General features: G+C 46.6%; 1 protein-coding gene across 2 annotated transcripts; it reads left to right on the top strand.

Annotated features, from left to right (window-relative positions):
• The first annotated feature begins 8,429 nt into the window (after window positions 1-8,429).
• Window positions 8,430-14,726, top strand: LOC120703360 (cryptochrome-1). Of its 2 annotated transcripts, none has more exons than XM_039987406.1 (6): window positions 8,430-8,644; window positions 8,752-9,279; window positions 10,290-10,511; window positions 10,808-11,523; window positions 12,713-13,357; window positions 14,359-14,726. In XM_039987406.1, the coding sequence occupies exons 2-6, from the start codon at window positions 8,964-8,966 to the stop codon at window positions 14,422-14,424; spliced, it is 1,965 nt and encodes a 654-aa protein (XP_039843340.1). In that variant the 5' UTR covers window positions 8,430-8,644; window positions 8,752-8,963; the 3' UTR covers window positions 14,425-14,726. The 2 variants fall into 2 exon arrangements, with proteins under 2 accessions (XP_039843340.1, XP_039843341.1); XM_039987407.1 differs by having other exon boundaries at window positions 8,486-8,648.
• Window positions 14,727-15,721: the final 995 nt, after the last annotated feature.

The raw sequence follows: 15,721 nt of genomic DNA, 5'->3' as shown, positions 1-15,721 counted from the left end.
ATTCTAAGCCGCTTCCGCTCCTTCTCCTCTCCTTCATTCTCTGTTCTTCCTAGCCATGGTGTCGAGCTCCAGCTTTGACAATGGCAACCCATTTAGCGTCGCCGCACCTATCTCCATCACAGCCGCGACAGTGCAACTGATCAACATCAAGTCACATGTCCCTGTGACTCTGGGTGTTGGCGACTCCAACTTCACCATCTGGCGCACCTTTCTTCAACATTGTGTTCCGCAAGTTCGGCGTCGAAGATCATGTCGACGGCACCGTCGACTCGCGCGCCATGCTCCTCGACACCGAGTGGACGCAGATCGACACCTGCATCGTCTCCTGGCTCTACTCCACTCTCTCCTCCGACCTCCTCTCCACCGTCGTCCAGCCGCGCGACGACGCCTACACCGCTTGGACGTCCATCGGCTCTCAGTTCCTCGACAACGCCGTGCAACACACTGTTGAACTGCGCCAGGCACTACACGCCCTCTGCCAGGGCGACCTCACGGTGACCCCGTACTGCAACGAGATCAAGGACCTGGCGGACAAACTGCGCGACATCGGCGCACCTCTCACCGATCAGGATGTCGTCATCAACCTCTTGAGCGGGCTGAATGACAAGTTCGCCAACTGCATCCCGACGATCTCGGCCTCCCGCCTGCCGATGACATTTCTTCAGGCGCGTTCCTTTCTTCTCCAGGAGGAGGTCTGGGCTGCGAATCGGGCACAGCGCGCCGCCTCCACCGCCCTTCTTGCTGCGTCTCGATCTGCTGCTACGTTCCCCACCGCGCCTGCTGCCGGATCCGGCAACACCACTGCGGCTCCGACTACCAACCCCGGCCACGGCGGATCTGACCGCCCACGCAAGCGCAAGAAGCAGCACAATCATGCCGGGTCTTCCCCGAGCGGCCAGTCCTCGGGGGCTCCCTCGGCCATGACACGCGGCGCGCCCGTCGCGTCCTGGGTAAACCCCTGGACCGGAGTCGTGCAAGCCTGGCCGCTTGCCAACATGCCTACTACTCCGCTAGGCACTGGTGTCCTTGGTGCACGTCCCGGAGCTGCGCCTCAGCAGTCCCTCGTCGCTCAGCAGGCCGCCCCGGCCGCCTTGCCACCTGCACTCTACCAGGCGCTCACCGGCCTGTCGCTGCAGCCTTCGCCGCCCCAGCTCCAACGATTGGGTGTTCGACACCAGCGCGTCCTCCCACATGGCGGGTAACTCCAGTATGCTATCATTCATCTCCTCATCCTCCTCTCGTATCATTGTTGGAAACGGAGCATCTTTGCCAGTGCAGTGCACTGGCCATGGCTCCATTCCCACATCTTCTCCTTCTTCCAACCTTCTTCTACGTGATGTTCTAGTTTCGCCATCTCTCATTCACAACCTTATTTCGGTTCATCGTCTCACTAAAGATAACTCTATCTCTGTTGAATTTGATCCTCTTGGTTTCTCCATTAAGGATCTACACAGCAAGGCGGTTCTTCTCCGCAGTGATAGCTCCGGCGACCTCTACCTCTGCGCCCTACTGCCTCGCCGACTGCCCTCGGTCTCCATGCCAACGTCGACCTCTGGCACGAGCGCCTAGGACATCCAGGATGTCCATCCCTCACTCGCATCATGCAGCAATTAGACTTTCAGTGTACGCCTTCTAATAAGCACTCTTGCACCTCATGTTGCTTGGGCAAACATGTTCGTCTTCCTTTTGTTGAATCAAACTCAGTTTCTCCGTTTCCCTTCTGTCTCTTGCACTGTGATGTTTGGATGTCACCGGTTACTAGTAACTCGGGTTTCCAATACTATCTTGTTGTGCTCGATGATTACTCTCATTATGTCTGGACATTCCCGCTTTGCCACAAGTCAGACGTCCTTGCCACGCTCATTTCTTTTCATGCCTTTGTGCAGACGCAGTTTGGCCGGCCGATCTTGGCATTCCAGATAGATAACGGTCGCGAGTTTGACAACGCTGCATTCCTCTCCTTCCTTGCCGTGCGCGGCATCGTTCTACGCCTCACCTGCCCCTACACGTCCCAACAGAATGGACGTGCCGAGCGGATCCTACGCACCATCAACGACAGCACTCGCACCATGCTTATCCATGCCGATGTGCCACTTCCGTTCTGGCCTGACGCGTTGCACACAACTACCTACCTGCTCAATCGCAGACCGTGCACCACCCGCAGCCACGCCACGCCATACTTCCTCCTCTTTGGGTTGCAACCTGACTACTCCCATCTCCGGGTCTTTGGCTGCCAGTGTTTTCCTAACACCATGGCGACCGTACCTCACAAGGTGGCTCCGCGTTCTGTCCCGTGTGTGTTCCTGGGATACCCATGTAACAGCCCATGGGCCAGATGGGCCGGGCCAAATCCGCGAGTTACTGTATCATCACGAAAAATACTGTAGCGTCGGAGGTTTAGTCCTATACTGAGAGTTAAAGGGAAGCCAGACCAATTTAAATACCAGGCCCAGGGAGACTGAATAACTCCGGTTGCAACCTTTTGCGCGAAGCGAGGACGAAAACGCAAGAGAGTTATTTAGTAGGTGTGTTTTACTCAACATGCAGAGTAGATCTTAGCCGTTCTCCCGGACCGGGTCGTTACAACCCAGACAACACCAAGGGGTACAAGTGCTACAACCCCACCACTCGGCGCGTTCTAACATCACGGCACGTCATATTCGATGAGCGTGTGTTTCCCTTTCGACAGGTCCCACCGCCCACACCGTCTGCGCCGAGCTCTCCGTCGCCACAGTATGAGCAGATCCCGTTCCCGGTGCCTCGACCGCGCCATGCAGCTCTGGTGCACCCTGGGGGGGGTCTCCACCCGGACCACCTCCGTCCCCAGCTCCACCTCCACAGTCAGCAACGGCGCCGTCGTCCTCGACACCTGCTTCGCCATTAGCTCCATCACCCATTCCCGCGCCCCCACCACCATCGCCTCCAGACCGTGCTACGCCAACACTGCGGTGGTCGACGACGTCCCGCGCACCGTTCGCGCGGTCCTGCGCGATCCCGCCTGGTTCGCAGCTATGGAAGACGAATTCCAAGCTCTCCAGGCCAACGACACTTGGGAAATGGATCTCGACTTCCGGGTGCCACGACCGCGGGGTGCTCATGTCATCTCGGGCAAATGGATCTTCAAAAACAAATTCCATGTTGACGGCATGCTGGAAAGCAGGAAGGCAAGTTGGGTTGTGCGCGGTTTCTCCCAGCGGCCAGGTCTCGACTTCGACCAAATGTTCTCTCCGGTGGTCAAGCCCGCGACGATCAGGACAGTTCTCCACCTCGCTGCGGCAAGAGATTGGCCAGTGCACCAGCTCGACGTCAAGAACGCCTTCCTCCATGGGCATCTGACGGAGCAGGTGTACTGTCATCAACCGGCAGGCTTCGTTGACCCACAACAGCCAGACGTGGTTTGCCTCTTGCGCAAGTCGCTCTACAGCCTGAAACAGGCGCCCCGTGCCTGGTTTCAGCAGTTCTCCACTCACCTACAACAGCTTGGCTTCGTTCCTTCCAAGGCCGACAGCTCCCTCTTCGTTCTCCGACATGGCATGGATGAGGCACATCTTCTCCTGTACGTCAACGATATAGTACTGGCTGCCTCGACCACGGACCTTCTCCATCGCATCATCGACCAACTTCGTCTTGAGTTTGCGATGAAGGATCTCGGACTAGTACACTTCTTCCTCGGCATCCAAGTACGTCGAACACCGGCCGGCTTCTTCCTCTCTCAGGCTCAGTACGCTGAAGACCTCCTTGATCGTGCCGACATGACGAACTGCACGCTTGCCTCAACACCGGTCGACACCAAGGGCAAGGTCTCCTCCAACTCCGGCACACCTGTGGCTGATCCGACGCTGTATCGCAGCATCGTGGGCGCGCTTCAGTACCTCACTCTCACGCACCCAGACCTCACTTGCGCCGTGCAACAGACGTGCCTCCACATGCATGATCCCAAGGATGTTCACTGGACAATGGTGAAACGGGTCCTCCGCTACGTTCGCGGCACCACTGTCAAAGGGCTGCAACTGCGACGATCCACTTCACTGACCCTCGTCGCCTACTCGGACGCGGACTGGGCGGGATGTCCGGACACGCGCCGCTCAACATCCGGCTTCTGCGTCTTATTCGGCGACTCCCTAGTGGCGTGGTCGTCTAAACGCCAGACAGTCGTGTCACGTCCCAACATGGAGGCTGAGTACCACGGTGTGGTGAACGCGGCCGCCGAGTGCTGCTGGCTCCGTCACCTTCTCGGCAAGCTCCATGTCAAGATCGACAAGGTGACGCTACTCTACTGCGACAACATCTCCGCGGTCTACCTCACTGACAATCCAGTTCACCATGGCCGCACCAAGCATATCGAGCTTGATGTTCACTTTGTACGTGAAAAAGTGGCCATTGGCGATCTCCGGGTTCGTCACGTTCCAACAACGATGCAGATCGCGGACATCATGACCAAAGGTCTCTCCAAGGCATTGTTCGAAGACTTCAGGTCCAATTTGTGCGTCATGGACGATGCTCAAACTGCGGGGGGGGGGGGGGGTGTAAACGTGGTTGATCACGTTAGCTTGTGGATAGGCTAGTTCGGTTAGGCTTTACCGAGTCCTGCGACTGCTCCAACGGATCTCGCCACGCCGGCTCTCGCCACGATCCGGTTTTCCCTAAGGATCGCTGGCTCTTAAGTGTATCGGCTCATGTATATATACTGCCTCCCTGAGATGAATACAATTGAGTTGCCTCACACTCTCGTTCACTAGCAATTAAAAAATTAAGAACCCTAGCAATTAATCAAATGAGAAGTTGAGAATTCTAACAATTAGAAAATTGAACTTATGGTTCATTGCCTGCAACCTGCTAGAGCAGTAATGCTAGCGTCTAGACAGCAGATGCTCGCGCGGACTGCGGTGCCGTTGCGCCAGCCGGCGTGCGTGTGCATGAGTGCATCAAATACTCGGATTCCAGTGTCAGTGTCTAGTTGTTTGGAGAAGGAGAACACCCGGTGCCGGGCCCGGGCCCGGGCGAAAGCAGATGAAAACGAAACGCCGAACCTCGACTCGCGATCGCGGCACCGAAGGGCAGAAGTTTGGAAGACCTAAGCGACTGACTGTGTGCCTGGCTGTTTGTTCATATACTCCAAGTTGGACCAATTATTACTACCTACTACTTCCTAGATCTTGGGCCCCCTGCTCTGTGGGCCTCGGGCCGTCGCCCTGCCTGCCCTCCCCCTTAAGTCAGCCCTGGACGCGCCACCGCCCTAGGCCTGCTCTGCGGGAGATAGCCCACCCCTCCTGTCCCAGCCGTGCCGCCGCAGCTTGCCAGGCCCTGCGTCGCCGGGAGATGGCCGGTCCGAGCTGTCCCGCCCATGTCGCGAGCCGGCTGCACCAACGCCGTGGCTTGAAAGGATCTTGGTGATGCCTAGAGGGGGGGGGGGGTGAATAGGCGAACCTGAAAAATTCTTAAAAATTCTTCGCAACTGATTAGTCTGTCTGAACTTCCAGCCCTGTGAAGAAAGTTCCGACGAGAGTTAAGAATTTGAATGAAGTACAAGATTTCAGATGAACCTGGAAAAGTGTTTGAATCAAAAGTTCGCCAATATGTCTTTGTGCAACGGAACAACACACAAGAGTAGATTGGGCTAAAACAAACTCTAGGTCAACAAGAACAAGATATGGACATGAAGAACAAGTGACACAAGATTTGTTCCCGAAGTTCACTCCCACGAAGGAAGCTACGTCTCCGTTGAGGAGCTCACAAAGAGCAGGGTTGCCCTATAACCCTTTTTCCTCACCCAATCAACCACCCAAGGAGGATTGAGTTCTTACTATGCAAATCCACGAAGGATTGGGGTAATACAAACTTCCCAGGCGCACACACATGAGAGGACGCTCCACGGGCGACACCGAACCGTCTAGAAGCAAGCTTCAAGAGTAACAAATGCGAATCGAAGAATGGAGATGCTTCAAGTGCTCATGAGAGGGTGGTGGCTGCTCACACAAGTCAAATCTCAAGCCTCACACTCAAATCTAGCTCTCACCCAAGCCCTAGCTTGAATCTCTCAAGGGATTGGCTCTTGGAGGGAGTGGGGAGGAGTTTTGGAAGCTTGAGAGTGTGTTTGAGTCGGGGAGAAGCAGCAGCCAGCGAAGTGGGGGCGAAGGGGTATATATAGGCGAGCTCCAAGAACTAGCCATTACAGTGCTGGTTATGTACTTGTCGGAACTTCCGTCACTGGGTCGGAACTCCCGACGAATTAAATTCAGCTAAACTGAGGACCCCAGATCGACACTCTTGAGAGAGTTCCGATGGGGGTCGGAACTTTCTTCCCATGGTCGGAACCCCCGCCCCTTGCTGTCAAAACAGGATTAAGTGTTCAAGTGAGTGCTTTGTGTCTCTCATGGGTTGTTAGCATTTCAGTTAGTCACTTTAGCATCTCCACATCATCTTTTCACATCCCTCTTAATAGTACTGTGTTTCCTATACTCAAATTCAAAATAGAAATTTATAAAGATCTTCAATGAAGCTCATACACCGTCTCTTAAGCAAATATGGCGTCGTTAATTGCTCTTTTTCATTTCAATGATTTTTTGAACCTGTACATTTCTCAATAAACGCATTAGCTCTTTAATTGTGAGTGTCATTAACACCAAAACCCACTTAGGGGGCCAAATGCACTTTCACAGCTACCGCCCCAGCCGTCCCATTCGCGTCGCCATCGCTCGGTGAACGAGGTCGGCGCCGAGCTCATTCTTGACGGAGGATGTGGCTTGGCATCCCTGCGGGCAGCGGCGTGGTGGCGCGCTCGGGCATGGGAGAGTCGGAGGAGGGGAACAGAGAGAGTGGAAGGAGAAGAAGCGGTGTGGCCTACGTCTAGGAAGAGCAAAATGGTCTTTTCACATGGCATTTAACGGTGAATGGATGGAAAATCAAACCAAGCATCAATTTAGGAATGAAAGTTGAAGTCGGTGTCAAATATGGAACTGAAATTTTTTCAGTGTAAAAAAAGGAGCGACTCATTTTGACAGTGTCAAATAGGAAAGTTTCTCAATCAAAAATTGACATCCCTTGTTCTAAAACATTCTGCGCCTATAAGCAGTCCCGCTATCTTGGGTCTGCCTCTAGCAGAAATTTTTTACTGGTGCATTTTTCCAACAATAATCATGATGCATATAGAATTTTTGACAATAAGAACACAAATTTTTACAATCCACACAAGTTGCTAGCATTTTTTTTTGGCCAAACAGCAACCTAATAGTAAATTCTGAAGAATTGGCTTTAGGTGATATTTTTCTTTAATAACACAATTTCTACATAGAGATGTCGGGCTTTCACCCATAAATTCTGAAGAATTGGCTTTACGAGGAAGATTATGCCGTGTTTAGATCATGAAAAATTTTGGACGAAATTTATAGCGGTTTTCAACCAAAGATTAGAAGGACTAAATATAATTTAATTATAAAACTAATTATATGGATGGACGGAAAATTATGAGATGAATCTTTTAAGTCTAATTAATCCATCATTAGAAGTTGTTTACTGTAGCACGATATTATCTAATTATGGTCTAATTAGGCTTAAAAGATCCGTCTCGCAATTTCACCCGGGAGTTGTGGAATGAGTTTTGTCAGTTATCTACATTTAATACTCCTAATTAGTGGTCAAATGTTCGAAGTTACTGTAGCGTTGGAAAAATTTAGAGAACTAAACGAGGGCCATGTTTGGTTACAATAGTAAAAATTTCGTGAAAAAGGAATCTTATATGCATGGAGTACTAAATATAGTCTATTTGAAAAATTTTTTTATGGTGGATGCAACTTTGCGAGTCGAATCTAATGAGCCTAATTAATACATGATTAGATACAGTAATGCTACAGTGACCATGCTCTAATCATCCTCCAATCATGCGATCAAAGGTTTCATTGGCTACAGTACCCATGATTGTGGAGGTGCTTTTGTAATTAGACATAATTTAATATCTCTAATTAGTGGTCAAAGTTGCAAAAAGTTTCTATCAAAATTAACCAAACAAGGCCGAGGCAACAGATGAATCAATAGAGGTTTTTTTTACTGAATTAGGGAACTTTGAGGCAGCAAAGGCTGGGCTCATAGGCTATGACGCCTCTGATTGCGTGTTAAACATTGTACTGATGTTGCAGGGTATGATTGATTAATCAATCTTTCCAAATCTAATCCGAGTTCATTGGAAGCATATAACCCCATACCCAGAACTCCAATTAAAAAAAATGGAACCACTTGCAGTATACAAAATAAATTTGGTAGCTGAATACAGACGCCCCCCCCCCCCTACATGGATAAAAGTAAGTAAACAAGGATTAATTCTAACTTCCACATGATAAAAAAATGTAAAAAGTATCGTGAAGAGAATAATTCTATTTGATCTCTATACATGCTAGCATCAGGAAATTAGAATGGGTGACGTGGCCCAATGGCAGACTAGATCTTGTCCGCTGGTTTCTTCAGTTAAACATGATGGACCTGAAGCAAACTTGCTAAATCGAGGGAATGAGGGATGGGCAATAAGCTTCCGCCACTCAAGATCGTCGATCAGTGATCCCCAACCCCCACCCCCATGCCCAGCCGCTCTCGCCCATACTGGAGTGCTCGCTGAGCTCGTGATCCTACTCTCGTCGCCACAAGTTGCGATTCGGTTGGTGTGCCCCCAAATCTTGGACTCTTCCACTTCGCCTCCTTCCTGATCCACGAATCTTGTCGGCTACCGGCGTTGTGACGGCTTTCCTTCCCATCTTCTTGCAGGGTCTTGGTCTGTCTCGAGCAGCCATCGGGATCCCTTCCTTCGTCCTTGGTTCAGAGTTACTGTTGGGACTCGTGTGCCGGTTCCTCGGGTGGTTCGACGAGATGTGCCCGGGCCATGTTTGACGAAGTGAGTGTGAGAAGCTCTGCTGCATGATAGTGGCCATCCTTGGGCTGGTCATGGTGGATTGAGAACCCGGTATTGGTTCCTGAGCATGTCCATGTCGGAGAAGACCGTCGTTTGGTTCAGGAGAGACCTCAGGATTGACGACAACCCGGCCTTGGCCACCGCGGCGAAGGAGGGCGCTGTCCTCCCTCTCTTCATATGGTGCCCGGCTGACTACGAGCAGTATTACCCGGGAAGGTGCTCCAGGTGGTGGCTCAAGCAGTCGCTTACCCACCTCGGGAAGTCACTGGAGTCGCTCGGCTGCCCGCTCGTCCTGATCCATGCTAAGAATAGCACTCTTGCAGCTCTTTTGGAGTGCATCCATTCCACCGGTGCCACTAGAGTGGTTTATAATTGTCTTTATGGTAATGTTACTAGCCTGTCTTATATGATTTTTCAGGAGAGTTGCTTCTTTATTAGTGTTCCTCTTTGAAAGATTTCACTTTCGGAGTTTCTGTATGTGAAGAAACTTCTCTTCTCTATTAATACAAGCAGGACAAAGAATCTCTCAGCAGCTTTCAAAAAAAAAAAAACGGAAACTTGATTTCGCATTGTCCTTAGATTACATGTTCAAAGCTTTCAGTCAGTTACACTGTGTAGCTTTAGTTTTCAAGCCAATTATGTACATTGCATTGTGTTCATTGGAATTAACACTTGTGCTCATGTCTGTTGTGATTTACCATCTTCCACTAACCATGATATTGGTAATGAAAATTTACTGGTGTTAAATATGTTAATGCAGTAGAAATTCTTCTTTGTTTAATCACTTTAATGATTCTTATTATTAATTTCGCTGATACATAGGGAGTATGTAAAAGGCATTAGATAAAGCAAGCAAGTGTTATAAAAATAAATGCAAACAGTAATGTTCCATAAGTCTTCCATAAATTTCCTGTCCTTGCTACTTGCCTCATTGGATCCTTATCAAAAGCTCAATATTTTTTCAGTAATATAAGTAGAATTTTCTTCTTGAAAATCTAAATGTACAAGTCGCACAAAATTGGATCTAGACTAGACCAATGACCAATGAGTAAGCTCCATATAATCAAGTTCATGAGGTCATGGGATGGAAATGTTAAAACAAATAAGTAAAAAAATCAGGGCTGTACTGGCCAACAGTTCTATATTGAAACTCTGATATTTCTTAGAGATATTGAACTGTTCATTTGTTTTCCTGAAATCCAATTCCATCCGTGGTGTGATGACATGTCTTCTTTTTGGACCAATATATGATTGCTATTAAGAAACAAGTTAAACATCTTCTCAAAGCATATGTGTGCAACTTGGCATGGAGTTTCGTTGTTGTTATCTGTTGCTCTACTCAATCACCACTTAGAGTTTCTGATCCTATTTATTCTCACTTTGAGTACTGTAGACCCTATTTCACTTGTGCATGACAACAAAATCAAGAATGAGCTTTCAGCCCTTGGAATTTCTGTCCAAAGTTTCAATGGTGATCTACTCTACAAGCCATGGGAAGTTTATGATGAGAATGGGCAGGCATTCACAACCTTTAACATGTACTGGGAGAAATGCATGGATCTGCCAATAGAGATATCGCAATCTCTTGCACCTGTGAGGCTAGTGCCAGTGCCAGGTAACTTTTGGCCATAGCATCATTTTTACATTTGTTGAACATTTGTACAGTTCTTATTTCTTTGTACTACATACAGAGTTTCCTGTTAGTTTTGTCCTTCCTTTATATGCAACTCGTTATCAATGTTGAAGAAGCCGCTTGACAGTGTCTAGAACAGCTTGATTTATTTTTTGAAGTGTTCGTTTCACATATAAAAGTTAAGTGATTTCTTCTCCAACTATCTAGCTTCGGTGCCTCTACAGTCAACAAATCACCACACTTCTGCTTTAGTTTTTAATATTTATTTTTAAATTCAGGTATAGAGAATATCCGTGGTTGTTCCATTGATGATCTAGGTCTTGAATCTAGTAAGGATGAGGAATCAAGCAATGCTTTGCTAAGCAGGGCGTGGTCTCCTGGTTGGCGCAATGCAGAGAATATGCTTGGGGAATTTGTGTCTTATGGTCTCCTGGAATATTCAAAACATGGCATGAAGGTTGGGGGAACTACAACATCATTGTTGTCACCATATCTTCATTTTGGTGAGTTGAGTGTAATGAAGATTTATCAACTCGTTAAAATGCATCAAGTCAAGTGGCAAAATGAAGGAAAATCTGAAGCTGAGGAGAGTGTTCGATTGTTCCTACGATCAATTGGTTTTCGGGAATATTCACGTTACTTGTGTTTTAACTTCCCTTTCACACACGAAAGATCATTGCTGGGTAACTTGAAGCATTATCCCTGGCGATCAGATGAGGACAGCTTCAAATCTTGGAGACAGGGAATGACAGGATACCCATTGGTAGATGCTGGCATGAGGGAACTCTGGGCTACTGGTTGGATACATAATAGGATAAGAGTGATAGTCTCAAGTTTTGCTGTAAAATTTCTACAAATACCATGGATTTGGGGGATGAAGTACTTTTGGGATGTGCTTTTGGATGCGGACCTAGAAAGTGATATTCTTGGTTGGCAGTACATATCTGGGAGTTTGCCTGATGGCCATGAGCTCAGCCGTCTTGATAATCCAGAGGTATGTACAAGAACAATGCATTTTAGCACCAAATCTTATTTGAACTATTTGTTGAACCTGATTATTACATAAATTTTCCTGTAGACATGTTTATACGGAATCTGGGAAGTTTAGTTCATCATATAATTCATAGATTTTCCTTGTGTGGCGATGATTGCTGAAACTATTCTTTTCTGAAAAAAGATTTGCAGACAGTATTGATTTTAATGCTGTTCATTTGTCAACTAAAGGATTTTCAATAAAATAGCACAACTATTTTTTCAGAGCTTGAAGAGTTAAAGAAGTGCAGTTGGTAGTGAATGCTCGATGAGGCAATGGCAGCTTAGCATGGTTGGGCTGGGTTTATTAGCCAGTGGAGGCTTTCATCCTACTAGCCACCTAGGCCAGAGTTTATTTTGGGGGTGCAGCACAGTTTCTTTTTTCAACGGAAACACATAATTTTCCTTAGGCTTAAATATTTTTCTTCTTGTAGGTTATTAAGAGCGAACGCTCCTGTAGTGTAGTGGTAAGCTTCCCAGTTGAGGAAGACACCAACTAGTGTTCAACTCCTAGTGGCAGCAAAAAAAAAAAAAACCTCGCTAGCAACATGAAAAATAGTGGCAGGACCTGTGGTTGGTTTGGGCCCTCCTACCAGGGGGTAGTTGCAGTAGTCGCTAACTCAGTGGGTTGTGATCGGCCTATGTTATGTTGCGGCCCTCTAAAGGTGAAGCTGGGGTTTGGGGGTTTTCTCGGCTGGCTTGGCTGAGGTCATTTCTTAGTGCAGTGCTGTGGGGGCGGTCTTTCCGCAGCTGGTCGAGTTTTTTCTTTAGTTATTAAATATGCACAGGATGGGTTGTCCCTTGGGCATGTATGGGATTAATGGCTTTCTTTCTTTTTGTCTGGCACATAAATCATTTTCCATTAATACCTGATCTATAAACTTTTCACAATTCACCTACCTGTTTACGATGGATTTATTCATCAAAATTTATGGCCTTGTTTTTTTTTGTTAAGTTGCAATCATTAGTTCTGTTACAATGTATAGTGTTTTTTCCATGCTGATGTTTACCTTTGTTGAGATGAGTTATAATTACATACCAGTTCTCTTTTCTATGTTGTGTTTAATTCTGATAGAAGTCTATCTATACTGAGGGCTAACTGTTTTATACAAAAGAGATGTTTATTGTCCTTTTATTGTACATAAAACTAGGTTCAGGGTCAAAAATACGATCCAGATGGTGAATATATAAGAACTTGGATTCCTGAGCTTGCTAGAATGCCAACAAAATGGATCCATTGCCCATGGGATGCTCCTAGCTCTATATTAGAAGTTGCTGGAGTTGAATTGGGCTTTAACTACCCGAAGCCCATAGTAGAACTTCATATGGCACGGGAATGCTTAGATGATGCGATCTCCACAATGTGGCAATTGGACACAGCTGCAAAACTTGCTGAACTAGATGGTGAAATTGTGGAAGACAATATGAATAATATCAGGAGTTTTGATATCCCAAAAGTTGTTTTGAAGAAAGAATTATCTCCAAGTACTTCGTCCATCAATCTAAGGATGCCATATACTAGTGGCCAGAAGAAAAAGTTACAGCCTATGGAAGTGAAGGTCCCGTACAAACAGATTATTCGAGATGATGTGATGAATGCCTCAAACATGGAAGACACAGGCTCTATAGCTAACTCGCAAATGTCAAGGAAAAGATCTAGCAGTGATAGTGCGTCCAATGGTCCCTTGTGTTCATCTTCATTAATCATGCATTCACAGATTCATGATCGTGACAGTTCTTTAGTTCTGTATTCAGACTACCTCCAGCAAAAAGCAGGCAGAAATGGTGCTGGTAAGGTAAGTTTGTTATGTTCACTTCGAAACAAAATTTCACATGAAAATTCATTTGAAATGTAAGCATGCATAATGATGTGGACTCTATAACTTAAAGAGCAAACATCCCGGGGGAACATTGTGCAGCAATCATGGCAGTTGACCTCTTAAGGGACTACTTTAACTTTGTTAGCACAAATCAGTATGAAAAGCAATCCTGAAGTTACCACACTTCTCTGCTTCTTGATAGTTGAGATACAGACTGCATGGAGAACTAACATAACTAATTGAACTTGAGGCCAAAGAACACAATCAAGTAATTTGGTTATTTTTTAAAGGTTCTTGATATATTCTGCTCCTAGTTGCCTGCTTCTCTAGAAATAGAAAGCTTGCGGAAAATCATCTAGGCGCCACTGCTATGCATGTGTTTTCGTTACGCATATACTCTTTCACTGCTTCTATATCTTCAGATCTTAGATGCCAATTCCACATGGGCCTCAGTGATTTGTGAATTTTAGCTATCGCTTTATTTCACAATAGCTCTGTACACCTGTACCACCTTTGAAATTCTTCAAAATTAATAGCATTTGGTCAAGGGAAAACCTTGACAGATAAAGAGAACTCCTTACCCTTCTTTAAATTTAAAGTAAATTTCACAAAACTACAACTATTTGCATCCAACTAAGAAAACCAACAACTATTGTGACCAATTGTAATTGTGTGTTGCTAGGGCACAATTTTAGTTTTGTGAAACTGATTCAGTAGTTATAGATGTCTGATAGTTGGTGATGAGTAGTTTTAGTGTTGTGAAATTAGTTGTAAATTTAATCAACCACCTAGAGCACATAACATCAGCCTCTGATTTAAACATTTATAGCACATGCGAGATGCATTTCGTATGTTTATGCATGGATGATTCCATCCTATACACCTAACCTGATTATATGCATGTGTAAACATTACTTTTTAGGAGAATGGTATTTGCACTCCTATAGGCATATATCCAACTTAATCACTCTTTGCAGGTTGAAGATAATGACAGTGAAGATAGTGGTGCGAGTATCTCTAGGCCATCCAAGAGAGCTGCTTAGCAGTAACGTGTGTGACAACGGAATTGTAAATCTGTAATGAGAAATCTTTGCTGTCACAAGTTTACAATTAGCATGACACTTGATACCTTTATACAGCTGTAGCACGCAACTTTTTGTTCAGTGATAGTACTTGAGCTGGAGGACATGGCAAGTTTTGGGTCAGTGTATGTGTGAGTTCTGGGGTTGTGATGAAAGGGTTTCTTCTGCTGGTGTCGGTAGTATTCCAAATCTATTAGGGACTCTTCAGAATGCATGATTGTCAAAACAAAGGAATCATAAAAACATAGGATTTGAGGGTGCAAGCAATTGGAATCCTACAGGATCTTGAGTACATGAAAGACACAAAACATGTGTTTGGAAGTTGCACAGGGAGAAACACAGGAATCCTAAGACATAACTTGTGCTCATTTCCCCCAAAAATTGTTGTGGAAGTTCAAAGGAATCGGTAGGATTCAATCTTTGGTTCCAAAGTTATCGTAGGAACATTTCCTATTGGCCCCGTTTGGAACGAAGGTTTCTCATAGGAATTCACAGGAAAGTGCTTCCTTCATTTTGCTGACGTCACATGCCGTTTGGAACAAAGGAACGATTCCTTTGGTTCCGGCGGAACAGCTGGCGTTCCTCCGTAAAACACAGGAACGAAAACATCTAGTCCGACTCAAATTTTTCGCTGAGGCCCGAAGCACACGGGTGACAGAAACGAGAGCGAGCTCAGGCACAGAAGCTGGACGAAATCGCCAGATGCAGTCATGCAAGCCGGCATGGTAGTTGCCACCGCCATTGCTCAAGCTATTGCTGCTGGGATGCCGCACGGACGAGCGCGGGCCTGCACTAGTGCCCTGCACCTCTTTTCATCCGAGCAAGCCCTGCTGCAGGATGCAGCACATGGCTCTAGTAGCCCCATGAAGGAGATGAGCGGGTGGAGTATCAAACCTCAGCAGCGAATCGCAGAACAGATAGAGCATGCAAGAGAGGAAGAAGATAAGCAGTATTTGGGTGCCTGGCCAGTGGCCCCATGTCTCTGGTTGGCCTACCCATCAATGAACTTAATTGGTTCTGTTATAATACTGTATTTTTTCTAATTTCTTTTTACTCATATTTTCATTCATGTGTTCCAAAAACCACTTCATGTATCTTTCCTGTGTTTTCACATTCCTCTGTTTTGCTACGTCAATCCTTCCTCTTTCCTGTGTTTCCTACCTTCCATAATTCTTCTACTTCCCTTCAATCTATGGGTATCTTTGGAACCTAAGATTCTCATAACGTAGAATAGGGAAAACATAGGACTGGAGTTGCA

This window comes from Panicum virgatum, chromosome 4K (assembly GCF_016808335.1).
Source record: "Panicum virgatum strain AP13 chromosome 4K, P.virgatum_v5, whole genome shotgun sequence".
NCBI classification, from domain to species: domain Eukaryota; kingdom Viridiplantae; phylum Streptophyta; class Magnoliopsida; order Poales; family Poaceae; genus Panicum; species Panicum virgatum.
This window is presented reverse-complemented; position numbering and strand designations above follow the sequence as displayed.